This window comes from Mixophyes fleayi, chromosome 6 (assembly GCF_038048845.1).
Source record: "Mixophyes fleayi isolate aMixFle1 chromosome 6, aMixFle1.hap1, whole genome shotgun sequence".
NCBI lineage: Eukaryota > Metazoa > Chordata > Amphibia > Anura > Limnodynastidae > Mixophyes > Mixophyes fleayi.
The window spans coordinates 142,708,347-142,730,848 of NC_134407.1; the positions used below are offsets into that span (position 1 = coordinate 142,708,347).

At 39.1% G+C, this 22,502-nt stretch overlaps 1 protein-coding gene across 1 annotated transcript; it reads right to left on the reverse strand.

Annotated features, from left to right (window-relative positions):
• Positions 1 to 1,629: 1,629 nt before the first annotated feature.
• On the reverse strand, positions 1,630 to 22,292 carry LKAAEAR1 (LKAAEAR motif containing 1). Its single transcript, XM_075215308.1, has 4 exons — positions 22,007 to 22,292; positions 19,097 to 19,455; positions 2,975 to 3,097; positions 1,630 to 1,866 (listed from the first exon to the last, which is right to left on the reverse strand). The coding sequence occupies exons 2-4, from the start codon at positions 19,415 to 19,417 to the stop codon at positions 1,804 to 1,806; spliced, it is 507 nt and encodes a 168-aa protein (XP_075071409.1). The 5' UTR covers positions 19,418 to 19,455; positions 22,007 to 22,292; the 3' UTR covers positions 1,630 to 1,803.
• Between the last annotated feature and the right edge of the window lie 210 nt (positions 22,293 to 22,502).

Sequence of the window (22,502 nt, forward strand, 5' to 3'; positions counted from 1 at the left end):
CATTAGTCAAGGTTACAAGGTTCTTTTTCATTTTGTATCAATCTGCTTTTCAGGTTCAGATGCCATTTAATGAGCTTTTTGCCTACACTTTTTATACCCAATTTATTATACTTTATTTGTTTAGCGCCATCATATTCAGCAGTGCTGTAGAAGCAGAGAACCTCATTCAGGCACATTAGTCCCTGCTAAAGCAAAGCTTAAAATACCATTTCTCTACCATAGACACATACCAAAGGCCAAATTTGTAGTTTGGCTTTGCGATCACAGCCACAAAATGCTGACGTTATGTGTTACAGCACTTAAATGTGCTTTGGCCATTAGGCCAATATTACACAGGCTACTTTATTAGCAGCTAAACATTTATAGTTTGTTTATATGAAATATGAAAAAGTCCCTAACATCAACCATATTGAACGCCCCCCACCTCCCCAGATGAAGTATCTGACTCCCTTGTATAGCATGGCAGCCATTGTGTGGGTCAAATGAATATTCATGAGACCACAGTCTGCCAATTCTTTAGGAACCAGCAACATTACTGAGGCACACAGCCAAAACTGGTGCAAAACCAACACATTTTGTGCTGCAAACTTGCTGCAAACTCCACTGCATGTATATGACATGTGTTATTTAATGGCCCATCGCAGGGCTCTGTACATTAAGGGCCTAATTCATCTTGGAACACAGCTTGCGTTTAAAAAAATCAGATGTAACTTGCACACATGTCTGCCCATATTCAAGTACAAGCGGATCTCAAGAAATGTTTCCATTTGAATATGGGTACAAGCAGGGTCTGGTTATAGTTAACTTGCCGTATGCAGACAGACAGATCAGACCGCAGGATATGCACAATGCATATGTGCAATATAAAGGCCAATCAAAACGCATGTAAACAAAATTTCTATTAAATAAATTAAGAACTCTTAATACTATAATCATTAATAAAAATATGTTAGAAAAAAACATGCAATATATAAATGAAGATGTTCTTAATGCGTACTGTACATAAAATGCTTTTTTTTTTGTTTCTCTTACTTGCAAACACACGTTCTAGCATGCATACGTGTCTGTCATCACTTTCAGTCGGCACTTACACCTTCCCTGCAGCTGGTGCAAGTAATACGGCTAAAAAGCACATACCTAGGAGTTGCCCAGAGCTTGATTCGGACAAATGTGCGTGCACTTGACCTCTATGTGCCCTTACTGTACATTGCCTCTGTGGGTCCGCCCCTTCCCTCCTCAGCTCCGCCCTCCAAGTCGTAGGCAGTTGGAAATGTAATTTGCGTTCATACATGAATTGCATACAATTGCGTTCACTGGCGTAAGGTCCGTTTCTGAGCATGTGCAGAGCAATTTCACTCAAGATACGGCACACAACAGGTAATACTCCCGTAGATGAATCAGGCCGTGTATGTTTCCTTCTAGACATATCTTGATGAAGAATCCAGTCAGTGTAGGAGGCAGCTAAGGGAATGGACTGTCATTAGAAACTCAAGCAGTAGGTGGCACTCAAGTCCAAAGTTACAAGCTGCATACAGGTAATTGGTTATCTATATACAAACACCATATTTCATATAAATGGGGTGTCTCATCTAGTGACATAGGAACAATTAGCTGTACTGACAGTGAGAATGGCAGTGCAACATATAAAGACTTTAATAAGAAGCATATGCAACATAGGCAACAGGTCCTTATATGAGGAAAGACATATCACTTGGATACAAAGGAATGTGTTCACTGGACTGTTTTATAACGCTGCACAGATTCTGTATGAAAAGGGGAAGTGGCAGCTCCCAGCCATAGCAGTCAGGGAATACGATTAGTTAGTAGTCCTCTGTCATCCTCCAGAAGATTTTCTACACGATCTCTCTGCAAAACAGCACAAGGAATACTCAGGACTGAACAGCTTCTCTCTCGCACATACATGCTGTTCTAACCGTCACCTAATACTCATAGCGCTCATCTCCTCCTAACACATAGATCTATCATCTGCTCTAATGCACAGCACTCTCATCTGCTTTTAATACAGAGAACTCTCATCTGATTCTAATACACAGACTCTTCCCCACCTCCTTGCACACAGACCTCTGATCTGCTCTTAGTACATAGACATTTTTCCCATCTCCTAATACATATACCTCTCTCACCTGTTCCTAGTACACAGATCTCTCTCTCCACCTCCTAATACACATACCTCTCGCCTGTTCCTAGTGCAGACCACTCCTCACCTCCTAACAAACAGCCCTCTCATCTGCTTCTAATACACAGACTACTCCCCACCTCCTTGCACACAGACCTCTGGGGGTAAATGTATCAAGCTGCAAGTTTCCGGTGGGTTTGAATAGTGGAGATGTTACCTATAGCAACCAGATACTAGCTATAATTTTGTAGAATGTATTAAATAAATGATAACATTTCCCTAAGCTGCTCCTAGTACACAGACCTTTCCTCATCTCCTAATACACATACCTCTCACCTGTTCCAAGTACACAGATCTCTCTCCCGACCTACTAATACACAGACCACTCCTCACCTCCTAACAGACAGATCAAATGTTGCTAGTACACAGACTTTTCACCAGCTCCTATAACACAGATCTGTAACTTCACAATTTTACACTGTGTTTTTCTGCCACACAAGAAGAGATCAATTCTGTGAACACTGGTCTCAGACCTATTATCTCTCCCTTATAAACAAACCTATTCCCACCTCCTAATACACAAGATTCTATGCTCATCCTAATACACAGACACATTTCCTACGTCTACAACACAGATATGATCTGCTGTGCACTCACTAAACACAAATCAGAAAGCCCATTCAGTTATGAATCTTTGCAGATGCAGTTTAGTTAGATGCAACCCAATCTTTCTATGCAGGTGTTACCAAGAACACAAGGTACATAAAGCACAGCAAAAGGATCTGCTAATAACTGACAATATACATATTATCCAGTACTTTTCACCTCTGGGCTCACCTGAATTCTGTGCAAAGGGTCCTTGGGGTTTTCTTTATGAGATCTGGGGGGCATAAACACTTCAAGTCTGATGGCATCACGGGCAGTGGGTTGGCAGGAGATCAGATTATTGAATTCGTAAGTCTGGAGTCACACAAGTATCACAGTTATTACTCTGATATCTGATCTTACCTCAAATCCAGTATCCAAATTATTTATCATAGTGAAATGTGATATTCACAAATAGTCAACATCTATCTATCTTCTGTCACACAAGAATAGATAAATTCTCTGAACACTGGTGACCTCTTATTTCTCCCTAAGACACAAATCTCTCCCTATCTAGTAATACACAAGATTCTCTTTTAGGATCAAGAATGCCTATGCAAGTTGAATTTCCTTGTATGAAGCATCTATGTGCGTTCTATGTGGGACAGAAGCTAATTTGCTCCTTGGCAAAACCATGTGGGATTAGAGGGGGGGTAAATTTAAAATGTAGGGACAGATTTATAGTTGGGATATGGCATGCCTTAGATCAGGCCTGTCCAACCTGCGGCCCTCCAGATGTTGTGAAACTACAAGTCCCAGCATGCCCTTCCATCTATCAACAGGTTGTCTACTGGCAAAGCATGCTGGGGCTTGTAGTTTCACAACATCTGGAGGGCCGCAGGTTGGACAGGCCTGCCTTAGATCAACTTTAATTCAGTGTAAAAATAAAGCTATCAAGTATTTGTGCGCTACTTGAAAAAGCAGCCAGTATTTTACTTGTGTGCAAAGAAATAAATCTATTTGCACTCCTTGCATGGTTTGTCCATGTGCAAAATTGCCCCTTTGTTTTTTGCTTTGCACCTAACTCAGCATAAAGCCCTAAATATGCACATCTGAAAGAGCTTAGTAAGCACATAGTTCTCATTAACAAGATCATGTCCTTGCTTGACAGTTACACATTGCTCAGATCTTGATTACTGATGTGACTTTATTCACAGTTTCCTCCCCTGCAAATGAACAACAGAGCTTACTTTGAATTCTAGACTGGGATTGTACAAAAATATGTTGGTTATATAGTTAAAGTCTATTCAGGTAAATGGTGAGAGATGGATTGAACAGATTTTTTTTTAACGACTTTGGACAAGGAGATTGGAGAATTATAATGAGAAGGGAAAGATGTATGTGGAAGTAGGACGACCACAGTTTCTATACTCTAGTGAATGATTTAGAAGTATAATGAAGTCATGTACTCCGTTTTATACATGTTCCAGAGTCTATTAATGACTGTCTGTATTGTTGGAGCATGAGATTGTTTCCAATCAGCCGCTATCTGACACATGGCCGCTGAGACTACATGTCTGAATATCTTATTCCGGTGAGTAGTAGCTGTCAGGAGACAAAGTGGAAGGAAGAAGAACCTGGCGGAGAGGGGACATCAAGATGTAGTAAAATTAAATCAACATTTCTAAGCTCTAACCAGAATAGTTTGGGGCATCGCTATCATATGTGAAGAAATTAGTCATCCATTGAGCAGCCTCTCCAGCATCTGCTGGATGAGTCAGGGAAAATCTTAGTGGGGACTAAGTACCACTACTACAGGAGTTTATAAGTATTCTCTTTTACTTTTACACAAACTGAACTAGAAACAGTTTTTGTTATTATTTCCTCCCAGACCTCTTCCAGAATCTCCCCCTAGGTCCTCCTCCCAAGCTCGTTCGTGTGGGTCTTTCATATCTATGTCTGTGGATTTAAGTTCCCAATGCAGAAGGGATATGAGACCTTTTGTTGATGACTGTCTTAGGGAAAGTGACTCAAAAAAACTTAATGGTCCTGCACAAAAGTGAGATTTAATGGTGGAGAGGAAATTCTTCAGCTGCAAAAATTGAAAGAAATATTTCTTTGATATATTGAATGTAGTTTTTAGGACATCAAATGAAGGGAAGGAGAGGTCCTTAGTGATATCATTCAGGTATATGATACCTATTTCCTTCCACAAATCAAAGGAGGTCAAGTTACAGCTTGGCGGAAATCTGACAGAACTGATTTTATTAACGAATGCTAAGTAATAACAAGATAACATGTATTAACGAATGCTAAGTAATACAAAGATAACATGTATTAACGAATGCTAACTAATACCAAGATAACATGTATTAACGAATGCTAAGTAATACCAAGATAACATGTATTAACGAATGCTAAGTAATACCAAGATAACATGTATTAACGAATGCTAAGTAATACCAAGATAACATGTATTAACGAATGCTAAGTAATACCAAGATAACATGTATTAACGAATGCTAAGTAATAACAAGATAACGTGTATTAATGAATGCTAAGTAATAACAAGATAACGTGTATTACTGAATGCTAAGTAATAACAAGATAACGTGTATTAATGAATGCTAAGTAATAACAAGATAACGTGTATTAACGAATGCTAAGTAATACCAAGATAACATGTATTAACGAATGCTAAGTAATAACAAGATAACATGTATTAATGAATGCTAAGTAATGACAAGATAACGTGTATTAATGAATGCTAAGTAATAACAAGATAACGTGTATTAATGAATGCTAAGTAATAACAAGATAACATGTATTAACGAATGCTAAGTAATAACAAGATAACATGTATTAACGAATGCTAAGTAATAACAGTATAACATGTATTAACGAATGCTAAGTAATAACAGTATAACATGTATTAACGAATGCTAAGTAATAACAAGATAACATGTATTAACGAATGCTAAGTAATACCAAGATAACATGTATTAACGAATGCTAAGTAATACCAAGATAACATGTATTAACGAATGCTAAGTAATAACAGTATAACATGTATTAACGAATGCTAAGTAATACCAAGATAACATGTATTAACGAATGCTAAGTAATAACAGTATAACATGTATTAACGAATGCTAACTAATAACAAGATAACATGTATTAACGAATGCTAAGTAATAACAAGATAACATGTATTAACGAATGCTAAGTAATAACAAGCTAACATGTATTAACGAATGCTAACTAATACCAAGATAACATGTATTAACGAATGCTAAGTAATAACAAGATAACATGTATTAACGAATGCTAAGTAATAACAAGATAACATGTATTAACGAATGCTAAGTAATAACAGTATAACATGTATTAACGAATGCTCACTAATAACAAGATAACATGTATTAACGAATGCTAAGTAATAACAAGATAACATGTATTAACGAATGCTAAGTAATAACAAGATAACATGTATTAACGAATGCTAAGTAATAACAGTATAACATGTATTAACGAATGCTAACTAATAACAAGATAACATGTATTAACGAATGCTAAGTAATAACAGTATAACATGTATTAACGAATGCTAACTAATAACAAGATAACATGTATTAACGAATGCTAAGTAATAACAGTATAACATGTATTAACGAATGCTAAGTAATACCAAGATAACATGTATTAACGAATGCTAAGTAATAACAGTATAACATGTATTAACGAATGCTAACTAATAACAAGATAACATGTATTAACGAATGCTAAGTAATAACAAGATAACATGTATTAACGAATGCTAAGTAATTACAAGCTAACATGTATTAACGAATGCTAACTAATACCAAGATAACATGTATTAACGAATGCTTAGTAATAACAGTATAACATGTATTAACGAATGCTAAGTAATATCAAGATAACATGTATTAACGAATGCTAAGTAATAACAGTATAACATGTATTAACGAATGATAACTAATAACAAGATAACATGTATTAACGAATGCTAAGTAATAACAAGATAACATGTATTAATGTTACATGAAAAGGTTTAGTTCATTTTTCAGGCACAGTTCATTGATTGCGTTTAAGACATTTAAAGCACATTTAACTGTTGAATATATATAATTGACACAACTGCAGTAATTGTAAAGGTGGTAAAAGGTTTTGTCTTCTAACAATACATAAAAAACAACCTATATTTTATACTACAAGAAATATCTAATTTGAATTATTTATCCTATGATATATGCACTCCATCTCCACTACTAACATGGTAGGAATAAAACTGGTCAGACGCGTTACAATACGACAATTCAATCCTATTAATCTTTATCAAAATGCTAAAACTGTGGGTGACAATCGAGCCATTATAATCAAATGTAGATGACCAAAACAATTAATATGTGATGGTCTTTGGCGTAACACTTTCATCTGTGATTGTACAGGAAAGCAACAGTTCAATCGGAAACTGTGTTTACAGCTTAAAAGCTAGGAAACAAATTTAACAACCATCCTAAGAGTTTAATAAGAAACATTATTAATGATAGAGAAAGATGAATGAAATTGTAATTATAGGAGTTTATTTTACTAATCTGCATAGTGTTAACAAGACAAATTAAGGTATTAAAAACAACAGAGTGTCTTACTTGGGCATGACATATTTACTTTAAAACACAGAGGGCCTCATTCATCTTCGGAAGCAACCTGTACGCAACTTGCGTTTAAAAAAATAGCATGGCACTTGAGCGTTGTTCCGACCGAATTCAAATACAAGCGTATCTCAAGATATACGTTTCCATGTACGCTCTGGCTAAATGTTACTTGCTGTATGCAGACAGACAGAACACAGTGCAGGATACGCACATCCATATGTGCAATATAAAGTCCCATCAGAACGCATGCACAAAAAATATTCTATAAAATAAATTAACAACTCATAATACTATAATCATTAATAAAAAGATATCTTGTAAAAAAAGTTATTTATTTATTTATTTTACATTAAATACATATATCATGCCTATGAGTATGTTTTTAAAACAAAGACTATGCCATATTAGCCATCACTATCAGTCGACACTAACACCTGCCCTGTAGCTGGTGTAAATGATGCAGCTAAAAAATACGTACTTAAGAGAAACCCAGGACTTGAATTGCCCACATCTGCGTTGGCACACCCTTGCTGTACATTGCCTACGTTCAACTGCCCCTTCCCTTCCGCCCTACTAGTCAAAGGCAGTCGTAAGGTCCGTCTCTGAGCACTCGCAGAGCTATTTCACGCAAGATACAGCATGCAAAGGGATTTACGTTCGAACATTAATCCGGCACAGAATGTGTAGTTGACAGACAGAAGTGATAGAAGGCAGAAAATTGTACTTTTCCATTTCTATCAGTAGTGGTATTGGCCTTGCTGCGGCTGCACACTGGTCTGTTTCAGCGGAGACAGACAGGCAGAGTATGCTGCCCGGCCACTCTGATTGTATTTAAAACACAATCAGAGCAACCGGGCAGGAATTGTTAGTATATAGGAGCGCTTTTGCTCCATCTTCCCCTGCGTTGCTATGGCAACCACAGCACGATCCCTGGTGGTCTAGTTAGGAAACAGGAAGTGGGGCAGGACTCAAATGTCCTGAATGCGCTATTGCGCATGTGCAAACCCCGAGAACTGGAAGTTTGGCTTCGCGCAGAGACTTCCATCAGTTCCTTACATGGGGACAGCATTAGAGGCTGTGTGGCCATCAAAGTGATTTAACAAGTGACCGGAGGCTCCCTCAGTATATTAGCAGAGTCTATGCCCACAAGCTGTTGCACGGACGTGCACAGTGTTTCAAAGCCTGCATACATATATAAGTGTGTAAAAGACTGCATGTATGGGCAGCACGGTGGCTCACTGGTTAGCACTTCTGCCTCACAGCACTGGGGTCATGAGTTTGATTCCCGACTATAGCCTTATCTGTGAGGAGTTTATATGTTCACACCGTTTTTGCGTGGGTTTCCTCCGGGTGCTCCAGTTTCCTCCCACACTCCAAAAACACACAGGCAGGTTAATTGGCTGCTAACAAATTGACCTTAGTCTGTCTGTGTCTTTTTGTGTGTATGTTAGGGAGTTTAGATTGTAAGCTCCAATGGGGCAGGGACTGAAGTGAATGAGTTCTCTGTACAGCGCTGCGGAATTAGTGGCGCTATATAAATAAATGGTGATGATGATGATGTATACCTGCATGTGACGAAATGTAGCATATCTAATGACTGATTGTTATTTTCTGTTGAATTCATGTATACCACTGTGAATATTTTATGTAACCTTTCAAAGTGTATTTTGTTAACTGAACTGAGTCTGACCTAGGAAAGTGTCAAAGGTCTTGTGAAAGTAGCCAGGCCCAAAGACAGATAAATCTCTGAGTAGTTTGTGTATGCAGAGGATTTAGACGAAAAAGCAGAGGTGAGACTTCAAGGTCTCGTGGACAGTCCGATCTCAGCTCACTTCGAAAGCCCTGTGACATTTGGGAAATCAATCTGTCTCTATTGACATCTAAATTCCTAAGGTCGGGTTGAAGAGCCAACAAGAAATGGTTTAAAGTCTTCTGCTTTAGACATCAGATTGTGCATTTCATGAGGCGTCTATCAAAACTGAAAATATCCCATCCTTTTCAATTGTGTTCCCTCACACACAGCCAGTCTACCTCGTAAGTAGTACTCTGATTTTATTTCTCATTTTATTTTATGAAACTCTTTTGTGCAACATAGTGTATGTCTTTGTTATTCATTTTTGTAAATATGCTTTGGAAATATTTTTCAGATTAAATAAATTTAATCTTGTGTATTCTCTGTGATTCTATGTGAATTTATGAAGCCCAGGGATGCTCATGCTACATGTGTATGTGGTTTAAGTGTGAAACATTAATAAGTGGTTCTGGTGAACGTAAGGACACCATAATAAATCCTTTGGTGGTGGCAGAAAAGGTGTATTCATTGTTAATTAGCCAAGGTAACACCAGTCATTACCAGCTGTTCAGATTGCTGTATCTGAGACAGGCTGGGGTGTTCCTGACACTGCATAATACTGCTATATTCTGATAGCCTGAACCTCTACTGTTGAATTGCCTGCTGTACTACAAGCAACTGTAACTGCATTCATCTGTTGTTATCATCTTTAAATAAACAGCAACCTGTTTAAGAAACAAAAGCGTTGTGGCTTAACATCCACATTAACACTACTGAATACCATTATTGACATCATAAGGTATAACCAACAGGAATATGTGTCTGCCTCTCATCAGCCGTCATGGATCTGCCAAATAGCGTGAGGCAACAGGCAGCCCCTGCGAGGGGGGGAGGGGGGGTTGCCCCGACTGCTACGGATCCATCACTGCCCCACACTCAGCAAAGAACACTCGATGTGCCCAGCTCCTCCCATGAGAAGATGCTAAATTTTGCACATTGGGAGCCATTTTTATCGGAAAATATATGTGCTTCCCGTTAAAGATCGGTAAATTTGTGCAAAAAAAGGGCACATCACATCTCAAATTAGCATTTGCACTGTTTTTGCATTTACAGCATTGACTCTTCAATCTTTAGAATACAGAATGTGTAAAAAGCCATAGCAACCAGTCAGAAGCAGGCTTTATCTGTCTAACTTGATAACGGTTCATTGCTGATAGGTTGCTGTGAATCAGTGCAAACTTTGGACCTAAATACAGTCAGTCATACCCTTTTCGCACTGCCAGCCCGGCAATATCCAGGGTATATGAACTCGGGATATTGCCGGGTGACAGAGCCTCCCACCTCTGCAAATTCCCTGGTCGACCGGGTTCACACTGAAACAGGGCAGACACGGGTCTGCAAAAAAAAGTTAAGAGTTAAAAAAATAAAAAAATAATTAAAAATCGTTCCTTACCATTAGTTTTCAGCCTGGTCATTAGGAATGACGTAATTTCTTCATGTACCAGCTGGACAGTCAGCGTGGAGAAAATACTAATGGTTAGTGGACATTTTTTAATTTTTGTTTGTTTTTATTGCATTTTTATTTCATTCTTTTTTTTTTTTTTTACTTTTTTACACTTGTCGGTAAGACCCGGGTTTAAAACCGTTCATGCTGGAGGCTATCCGGGTCAGACCCGGGAATAACCCTCCAAAAGACCCGGGTCTAATTCCCGGGTCATACGACCCGGGAATTAGACCTGGACCCATTCACACTAAGCCTCAACCCGGGACGTTGGGGCTTACCCCGTCAAAAACCCGGGTTTTTGAGGCAGTGTGAATGGGGTATCAATGAGCCATAGGGAGGAGTAAATCCAGCCAGGGACGGAACACTGAATCGAACACAAATTTGGTGGGAGAACCCACAGATGCAATACATCCTCCTAAGGCACCTACTTTGCTCTTCTAAGCATGAGTGTGGGCCAACCCATGCACTGTTTCATTTTAACAGTGCCTGTGTCATGATGATTGCATTTACTGGCAGTGTCAGAACTACCGCTGTTGCACTATGAGCAGCGGCTACGGGCCCCCCGCTAATCTCAGGGTCTTATAGCCACTGCACCCCCAGCAATTTTGGTAGTTCCGGAACTGAATAAGTCAATTGTCCACCTTGGTAAAACCATGTTGCACTGCAGAGGGTGGAGACACACTTGGGAAGTGTCCTAGCTCTATTCTAAATCCTGCCCACTATTTGTATGCTACATGCAAAAGCAGGCAGTATTTTCCCTGCATGCAAATACAGACTACATTACTCCCTTGCATCGCATCATGATATATCCAGGTGTAAATTTGTGCCCTTTTGCGGGAGAGGACACTCGTGTATAACTTACACTAGAGCAATTCATGTTAATGTCTCATTGACCACTACGGGTTACTGTATAGTTGCACTTTCAAACCTTGTGCAGATGACACAGTGATCAAAGAGTGAGGAATATATGTTTATAAACATATTTTCTGAATCTTACTCATCTTGTCCAGGCCCTGTGTGCATTGTTCCTGATTTACTACGGAGCTATGCACAGCCCCTGCCACATTCTTGACCCTGTCTCAGTGAGAGACATTTCAGGCAGATGTAACATCACAAGGGTGAAGTTAAAGGGAGGGAGGCCAGCCTTCCTATTTTGGGTTTCTAAAAATAGCTGAAATGGGAATCTGGAGAGGAAATGTAGGAGACATTCCAGATGTTTTGGAAGATATGAGTGTCACCATGTGCTGGAAGCTGCCTCAGGCTTTAATCCTTGGCTCTCAGCTAACTTTCAGATCTGAGCATGTAAAGTTGTTGAAGAGGACAAGGCATTCCAAACATAACAATGTACCCTGCTCTCTTCACTTCCAGCCACAGATAGTAGAAGAGTTATGGGGGAGGGCACTGGGAATACTGTGCAGCAAAATAGGCTGCTGCTACACAGCCTCTTCATACAGAGAACTACCACCTTAATTTTATAAAATTGCCAAAGAATACCCAAAAGCAGAATTGTTATTTACAGACATATCTTTAACCAGTATCTCACACAAGTTCATATTGATGTCTGTAAAACATATACAGTCATCTTTTTCTTCCAGATAAATTAGTGATGTAGCTAATAGCCCTCACCCACCACACCTTCCTTACCCCTAATAACATACACTATATGGACAAAAGTGTTCGGACGCTTGACCATTACACCAACAGTGACTGTAATGACAAAAGCAATGATTGCAGCTGTGTGCAAGGTATCAGTCAAGAGATCAATGCACTGCGGTAGAATAACTAATTTATTAAAAATTACATATAAAAACCATTATAAAACGTATATATAACATTAGCCAATTATAGAATATCAGGCTGTATACAAAGTAGGTGCATGAATACACTCCTACAAGGAGATGCAGCTAGTTTCTTAGGCGCAATGACTAGATATAAATAAACTTTAGAATGAATTCATAATCAACTAGATGACTTTATAACACTTGCCCAATAATATGAGCTAAACGATTATTCAAATCGATATATTATGTCCACATGTAGCCAAACCATGGAATGGAAAAATTGCTAGCAAGGATAGAAAAAATAATATGAAAAAATATTGTGTATCACAGTCCTTGGAAATGAAGATAGATAGACAACAATGCAAATATATATATATAGTAGGGTCTTACCGGAGCTGCCGCTCACAAAGACCTAAAGGCTGTCGGTGACTGACAAAACCTTAGAGAGGACTGGTAAGAGACATGGGGGCAGACAAAAGGGGCAGATAATACAACTGTGGAACACACAAATAAAGGGGACAAAAGCAAAAGTACAGGTAGGTGGAATAAAGGGATCCGTAACTGTTGGATTCCCAAAGTTCTGAGATAAAAATCAATATCACAGGAAAGTGTCCAAAAAATATATATAATATGGTACCATATGAAGCAAGCAGAAATAACCACACCGCAATTGGAGGAGTCCGTATTACAGATTAAAAATAAAACATATAGATGTTGTATCCTCGGTAAGCTCAAATAACAAGTCTGACAAGTATCCACTGTATCGGTGTCCAGTAAATATATACACCATTAGGTGCCAGTCGCACCATTAGATTTCAAAACAGGTACTTATCTTGTAGTCTGAGCCCGTAGGATTTCCATAACAGTCACAGGCAATCCTGCTGAAGTTGCTTAGCATACCATGCAAATGGTCTCCAAATGGTTTCCAAAAAAACGGACTGATCCTCCAATAATACAAGTTAACCCCGGGGCTAGCTCCTGATAAATATATATCCTTTTCCTGACGCGTTTCTCGGTGTACTGCCGTTTCATCAGAGGTAAGTCTGATGAAACAGACTCCTCCAATTGCGGTGTGGTTATTTCTGCATGCTTTATATGGTACCATATTATATGTTTTTTTTGGACACTTTCCTGTGATATTGATTTTTATCTCAGAACTTTGGGAATCCAACACTAACGGATCACTTTATTCCACCTATTGAATACCGATATGAGGATTCAACTTAGATCATTGGTTTACATACAAATGCCCCATTTTTAATAGTATATATTACTGTATATGTTTAATAAATTGTATCTGTACCTTTTTAACTTAATGCTTAGCACTCTCTTTTTTCTATTTTTGTCTGTATTACTATTGTGTAGGTCCACCTAGTGCTGCCAAAACAGCTCTGACCCGTCGAGGCACGGACTCTACATGACGTTAGCAGCAGAACCATTAAGTCCTGTAAGTTCCAAGGCTGAGTCTCCAGGGCTCTGACTTGTTTTTCCAGCACATCCCTCAGATGCTCGATGGAACTGAGAGTTCAGGAATTTGGAGGCCAAGTCAACACCTTGAACTCTTTGTTCCTGAACAATTTTTAAAGTGTGGCAGGGTGCATTATCCTACTGAAAGAGGCCACTGCCATCAGGGAATCATATGGCTATGAAGGTGTGTATTTGGTCTGCAAAAATGTTTAGGTAGATGCGATGTGTCAAAGTAACCTCCACAGGAATGCCAGGACCCAAGGTTTCCCAGCAGAAAATCGCCCAAAGTGTCATACGCTTTGGGCAATGGGCTAGGCGGCAATGTGATGCTACATGAAAAAACAGTCAGAATTTAACTTATGTGCAAAATAATAAACTAATTTATACCACTTGCATTGCAACATGGTTTTGTCCAGAAAACTTAAGTAAGAAAACTTACTCAAATTCTTTTCTAAGTTCCTTAATGAATCTGGCCCAATGAGTCATCTCAGACAGGTGCAGGTGAGACACCCCTACCCTCACCCCCCTACATAATCTCCCTCAATGCTCTTTCACGTCTCCGCTATAAGGTTCTGATGTTGATAAGATTTAAGTAAGAGATAAATATTGTTGTGACATGTTTAAAAAGTCAAGAGGAGCTGAGTTTCGAAAATATGCAAAAATAAACATTGGTGGGATTGAAGGAAGGTGGAATTGTAATCATACTTGCCTACTCTCCCGCTATTTCCGGGAGGCTCACGAATTTCGGGGAGTCTCTCCCAGACTCCTGGAAGAGTAGGCAAACCTCCTGGATCCTAAAAAATGTCGATATTCACAGCATTGAATATCAGGGCTTAATTGCGTCAGTAAGCCCCACCCCCTTCTCTTCAATGCCGCGAATTTAGGCATTTTATAGTGGGGGCGGAGCTATGGTGACGCAAAGACGTCACCACGCCCCCTCCTACCCCTGTCACATGACTTGTCCTCCTGAAGGACAGAGTCAGAAAGTCAGCAATTATGTTTTTAATCAAGGTCAGGTTCATTTTACCTTTAGCCTGTTATAGAAGGTGAGGGGGCGCTATCAACGCATTAGCCTAGGGAACCCTTAATCAGGCCCTGCCGCCAGTAAATCCATGCTAGATACAAATATTCTTCCATTAGACTTGCAATCTTTAGCAATTTGTATTTCAATGTCAATCACTCGTGTGTGTGTGTGTGTGTGTGTATACGAACACACAGAGGCTCAGTTAACTCAGACATGCAGCTTCAATGTGAACACTGTGCTAAAGTGGAAAAATGTTTTTAAGAACAATAATAAATAAAAATCAAATTGATTTAAAAACAAGCAAAACTATTTAAAAACACATTGTTCTTTCAATGTCACAGAGAATGATGCTCCCGCATACCAATGCAAAAGGGTTCCAGCCTGCTAACATCTGTTTTCCTTGAAATGCCATACCTGCAGTCATGGCAATATTTTAGAGAAAAAAATGCTGAAAATTGAAATGTATACTTTTGTTACTTAACCCTATGATGAATACAGAACTTGTATAAAATACATACAAACTTGATATCCCTAAGTGCAGGAGAATCAGCTGATTTTTTAGGATCAATATCTGGCGTGACACTAATTGTGTGAAATTAACTATGGGAAGAATTATAAAAAAACAGTCTTGCTATTTTTGATTGTTTGTTTTTCTCCATATAAATATTTATTACAATGTGCTACCATAGAAACAATATTCCCTTGGATAGACAAGGAATTCAAAAATAGTTATTTTTGGTGAAACTGGCAGACTGACAAAAAACTTAAAACTTATTGACATAAGAATATCCTTATAAAGAATAAATGATCAAATAGGGTTTAAGCAGGTACCATAGGTTAATGAAACAAATGGGTAGACTAGATGAGCCAAGCGGTTGTTTTCTGCCATCAAAGTCTATGTTTCGATAACTGGCCAACTCTATATGAGGTTTAAAATTTTTACCAGTCTTGAAAGGGTTAAAAAAAGAAGCCATTCATGAGAGTGGGAAGGAAGGTAGCAACCCCTGCAGTCCTGTCTGGTCACAGTGCTGGCTGCTGACAGGCAACAGGGAACCTGGAGAATCCTGGGAAGGGCCACAGTTTATTTAGCATTCAGTATTATAGCACACCATAATGAACGCCATCCAAAACTGAAGTTGTCCTTTATGTGCACTATAAATAACATTCCAAAATACAAACACTGGCCATATAGTATTGCACAGTTGAGGATACTATTAGCTTTAGCCCAGTTAGTATAGATGACTTTGTAATCTAATATGATGTCCTCCCATTCCCGATTACAGGACTTTTTCCGGGCTGCACCTACTCTATGGAATTCTCTCCCTCGCACAATAAGACTCTCTTCTAGTCTACAAGCTTTCAAGCGTTCTCTGAAAACCCACCTCTTCAGACAAGCTTATAATATTCCTCAACCACCCTCTTAACCTCAGTACATTACCCTATTACCACCTGTTATACAACTACCCCTTGATCACCATTGTTGTGTGACAGGATCATTTAGCTTATGAGTCACTTTTACTTTTGCAGTCTGGCTGGGCCGACTGCAAATGTAGACTTAACCTCATGTGTCAAACTCCCATTGTCCAATAGATTGTAAGCTTATGAGCAGGGCCTTCTCACCTCTTTGTCTGTTTTACCCAGTTTGTTTATTAGTTTACTATGTTTGTCCCCAATTGTAAAGCGCTACGGAATATGTTGGCGCTATATAAATAAATGATGATGATGATGATGATATAGAAATGAATCTGTTTGTCTGAGCATTACAGAAACTTATACAGACTGTACCAATAATAACACTTCATTTTTTTATATCCATAATTGTGGCTGGGGGTGAGAATGTCAGATCCATTTACTGTGTTTCAGAAATACATTTATAGATCTGTCGCTGCCCTGCTGAAATATAATTGCTGTGCATTTAACTAAAAGCACTGAGACCTCTTGGGAAAGCACAAGTGCAGTTTTTATTATAGACTGCGGATAGAAGATGAAAAGCTCCCTCTTTCTCCTCAGCAGGCTTTTTGTGTGTGTTTATGTAAATAGGGAAGAAACAGGCTCCACTTGACCATCCTTTCTTTTCTGCATCTGAGCTGTCATTGCTTATTGCCTGGCCTGCTATTTATAATCAACATAAGTTACCTACCACCGCCGGTGAAAGTCTCTTCAGCAAGTCCACTACTGCCATGTGGTCATTGTAACAAGAGATTCAAAGATTTGCTTCTATGATCTCAAAAATAAACTCCCTCCAAGTACTTCAACCACAGGAGTCCCACATGTGGCACTTCAGCAGTGCAGCAGGTACCTCTGCTAGAGCCTGCATCCTATTCCTCTCCAGGGCCTACAACCAAGAGAAATTTGAATGTAAATGGTTTGCAGTGGAAGTTTGTTCCTGCAGCTGATGGACTACGGCAAGCTCTACAATTGATAACCTTCCACTGCTGTTAACCCTGAAGTAGTGTCAGGTGGAGAAACTGGCGATAGTACCTCCATAACCATGATTCATAATAGTTTTTAAATGAGATTTTCAATTTCAAAATCTTAAAGCAGCATATTATTTGTTCTAGAGTTTTGATTCCTGTGATGTTCTGTGAAATATTGTATTGTATTGGGAAAGTTGGGAATTGCTGCCTGTGTACTGTTGCACATAGTAATGCAGTGTGTTTGGAGGGTAGGAGAGAATGGGTCAGTCTAGAGCTTCATAAGTGCTAGATATGCCCCTGGGGTATGGGCATGTCCCAATCATGACACCGCCCCCCTTGTTCCAAGGCCACCTACCCAAATGTTGGGAGGTATCATCATCATCACCATTTATTTATATAGCGCCACTGATTCCGCAGCGCTGTACAAAGAACTCATTCACATCAGTCCCTGCCCCATTGGAGCTTACAGTCTAAATTCTATAACATTCACACAGACATTTCTCGTCTCGACTATTGCAACCTCCTTCTCACTGGCCTTCCTGTCTCTCACTTTTCTGACCTTCAATTCATACAGAATGCTGCGGCTAGGCCCATTTTTCTCTCTCGTCGCTCCTCCTCTGCTACTCGTCTATGTAAATCCCTTCATTGGCTCCCTATCTGTTTCAGAATTCCATTCAAGCTCCTTACTCTCACTTACAAAGCCCTTACCAACACTCCCCCCCTTACATCTCTGACTTTATATTGAGGTACATACCTACCCGGATACTTCGCTCTGCCTCTGACCTCTACCTCAATTAACCCCTCATTACCTCCTCCCATGCTCACCTCCAAGACTTCTGCTATGCTGCCCCCATTCTTTGGAACTCCCTACCCTGCCTCACTCGACTCTCCCACAACCTTCAGTCCTGGATTTTGGTTTGAATATCAATTCCTCCTGACCATCTTATCCATCAACTCCTCTTTTTTGCCTGCCATCTCCATTTTCTCCCAGTTGCACCTACGGTCTCTCACCACCCCTCCCTCTAGAACGTAAGCTCTCGAAGAGAGGGACCTATCTACCTATAGTCCCATGTCTGTCTATTGTCTGACTTCCTGTCTACGTCCTATCTTGTCTTTTGCTGCACTCTGTGTGAGTTCCCATAGAATAACTGACACTTATCTTATGTGTATTAGCTCATCTATTTCTTACTTGCTTCTGTATCTGGCGCTAAGGAATCTGTGAAGCCTTATAAATAAATACATAAATAAATAAATAATTATAATAAAGTTTCTGAAATTTTTATACATGTTGTATTAAACATTTCTTGTTTTTAGGTATTATTTAATGGCATGGTCTAAACAGCAATAATATGCTTTAACTAATAGCAACCAATCATAACCAATAACAGCTTTTAGCAGCTAAGTGCACACTAATGAGAGCTGATGTATGTTAAGGGTTACAGCACATCTTTGCACATTAGTAAATACACCAAAAAAACTCACAGTTGGTATACTGCCATATAGGGACTTTATAGCTATTTAATGTATGCCTTTCTGCTAATATAGAAGAACTGCATTGTACTTAAAGTCCCTAAATCTTCAATAAACCTATAGATAAACTATTTCTTAACATGCTTAAAATGACAAGCTGGCAGCTAAAATACTTGCACTACTATCAGCTGAAATAATTAAACTTTCAAGCTGTTATGGGACATATGTGAAAGTTTTTCTTACTTTCATGTACTGGAAGCGAATTCTCATCAGGCGTATGCGGTTTCTGGCTTCTGCTGCCTTCAGTTGTCCTACCACCTTTGTCTGCCTATCTTGCTCAAGGTCTGGGATCTGTCGATGATGCTCTGGGAGGGTCTTGAGAGCGTGCTCTTTCAGCCGGTTCTGAGTAATGAGTATGGACTCAGCTACCGATTTGCTAGGATTTTCATACGCCAAGTATCTGGCTCTCTGCATTGGATCATTCTTCCTGACTTCTCCCTGGCCAACAACTTTCTTGCTTTGAAAGAGCGGTTTTGATTTCAGTAGACTTTTTCCAGATGCCATAATACCTTTCTATGCTTTCCTCAAATAGAAACAGATTCCTGCAAATAAATAAAAGATGGTGTCAAGGCTTCAAACAGAAAATAGCAAAAGACATGTAAAATGTATATTCTCTTTGCACAAAAGCATGTTTTTAGGGGTAGCAGCATTGGTGATGGGAAAAGATGAGGGGACATTTGTATCATTTATTGGGGTCAATACTTCCTAAGCGTCTAAGAGACCAAGTAGAAAAATCTTGCTGCTGAGAGATGCGGTATGTTTAAGACTTTCTTCTTGGGTTTCCAGTAATATTTAGATCCCCTTAAATAAAAAATGTTCTGTCTGAGGAAAAAAGACTTTGGCTTTGTAAGCAAGTTAGGAAATCGGCTAATTATCCTGATTCGCTATATGCTCAGAGGACTGTTTGTCTTACCAGAACAGCATAAATTTGCAAAGGGTTCAGTATCTACAAGTAAAAAGTGAAATCCGCTCTCTTTCTGTTCCCCTAAGTACTGCAGTTCAGCCTGAAAACCACTCAGTACTCTGCAGACAAAATGTTAAACGTACAGATCAAGGAAGAAATAGATCTAATATTGTTCACATCGTGACTCATTAAACCCAAGGAGCACAAGATATAAATGGCCTAGTAAGGTGAAAAGCAGCTTTTTATTTATTGCACTAGTTTTGGTCTTTTTTCAAAGCTGGTGGTAGAAAGAGGTAAAGTTTAGGGATTTTGTTTACAGGAGATCAAATTGTTTTCATGCTGTCATAAAAAGAAAATAAAACAATGTTTTAAGTATTGGTGAAAGCAAACCTGACCCAGAGTATTATTATTATTTCCACTTAAAATTATTATTTATTTTTCAAATTGAGTGAAGTTTTCCCTGCTACTGTGCTTCGGGAAGGATGGAAAAAGTAATGAATAAACTGAATGTCTGCCTTTTAATACACAAAATATAATTTACGAATGGGGGGGGGGGGGGGAGTGCTTGGTTATGTGCATGTTTATGCACATTTGTTGCAATTTATATGGATGCGCATATGTTTTTGGGCATCAAGGTAGGTAGTGGTAGCTGCAGGAGAAATGATTCTGTGGTCAAATGCAAAAATGGTTAGTGGGATAAGATATTCTAATGAATTTCAAAAGCACATAGCAGGTCAGTAGATGGTCCAGTGATAGTGAATTTAGTGGGTGTCTGTAAAGAATTTTTAGCCGTGCAAAACAACTTGACTTTGCACGTCTTCTAAGGGATGTCTTTTGTGCCGTACAGGTGAGATGTGCATTAATCTGACACGTAAACCAAAATAATGAAAGCTGCACCACTACCTAGGAAGCATTTTTCCTACGGTGGCCCAGCCCCCTGCTCGTTGCAGTGGTTTTTCCAGTGGCTCCTCTGTTTCTCTTATGGAAGGAGAATTACAGAACTGGCAGATACCCAGGAAAAGCAGCGTTGTAATACACCGACATTTAGCAGCCCCTGAGCTGTGGCTAGGGTGAGGCGACACTTTAGGAAAAATGTTTCCTAGGTGGTAATACAACTTTACGACATAAAAAATGTACAAATGTGGCATATGAAATAAAGACAGTGCTGATGTTCCCTTATCCACATGACTTAAATAAGATATATATCAGACTCCTTAATTAAAGGGATGGCCCAAAATTGATGGAAGGCAGTACTTTGAGACACGTACATTCTAATCATGGGAAAGAGTCCATAAAGGTGTCATACAAATTGTCTGCAGTTGCACTTCAAAAAAACTAAATGGGGGCATGCACCTGGGTATATGTCTGGCAGATGAATAGATAATATTTCCTGACCATCAGTATTTTTTTTGGTTGATAAACAACCCCCATGGTCAGTTAGACAAATCTTTATTTCATAAAACTGGAGTAGAGGTTAAAAATACCTAGAAGCTATCACATAACAGTATTGTTCTCTCTTCTGCTTCTCCTTTTTATAATAAAAGTGCAATGTAGCTGTTTTATGATGCATGCTAATTCGCACCTAGGACTGAAAAATGTTCCAGCCATAAGAGCAGGATGATGTAATCTAATTACAGGAGGCAAACAGAAATGCTGTGTCTTAATGACATAGGACCAAATGCAGGGTTGGCACTGTCCGCTTCAATCATGGATAATTAATAGCACTGTGACAAGTTGACAATCTCTGCAGTCCAATTACATGTGCTTTAATCTGCCCTAAGAACCAAAACTGACCATTACATAGGCAAAGTCCCAAATGGAAAAAAAATACAATTTATGTAAATATGCTACCATAAAATTCGGATGTGGTGGATGTTGTGGTAGTGAAATGTGAAGAGGAGCTTTGTAAGGTTTGGAAATGGGGCTCAAAGACTTTTAACTATGTCACTGTTTAATTTATTAGATCTTTAGATCTCTCCTATCTCTCATCCTAGGATGGGATCTCTCCTCTCACTCCTGGATAGGATTTATCTTATGTCATCCCAGAATGTGATCCATCCTCTCCTTCTCAACCAAGGATGGCATCTCTCTCATTCTAGAATTGGATTTTTCTTTTCTCTCCCCAGGATGTGATCTGCCCTCACTCACTCCTTTGTAGCTCTCCTATATTTTTCAGTATGCAATCTTACCAATGTCCTTGTCCTCTGGATGGCTTCCGTCCTCTCAGTCCACCATGACACTTTGTTGACAAACGTTACTGGGGAGATGTGGTTACTAAGCAACGTCCCCGCCTCTTTACCACGTGACAACGATCTGCGACTTTTAGTAACACTCAGCCCGGAGCTCAGTGAGACAGGGTAACACTACACATGCCCGTGCTCGGTGTCCTGCGTGTCAGTCATGGCCGCCGATGTCTGGCGCCAACGCAGGTCGTTGCGCTGTACGTAGTTGGTAATGCTGCGTAGTATGTCTGGGCTGTAGATACTGATCTACTATTTGTATTACTATTACTACATTATTCTGACCTATGTAATTACCACATTAGCATCACCTTAGTATTATTATTAATACATTAATCTGACCTGTGATTGTTACTAAATTATCATCACTCGTATATTCTCATTATTACTACATTATGACCTATATATTATCATTATTACTATATTATCACCTATATATTATCAT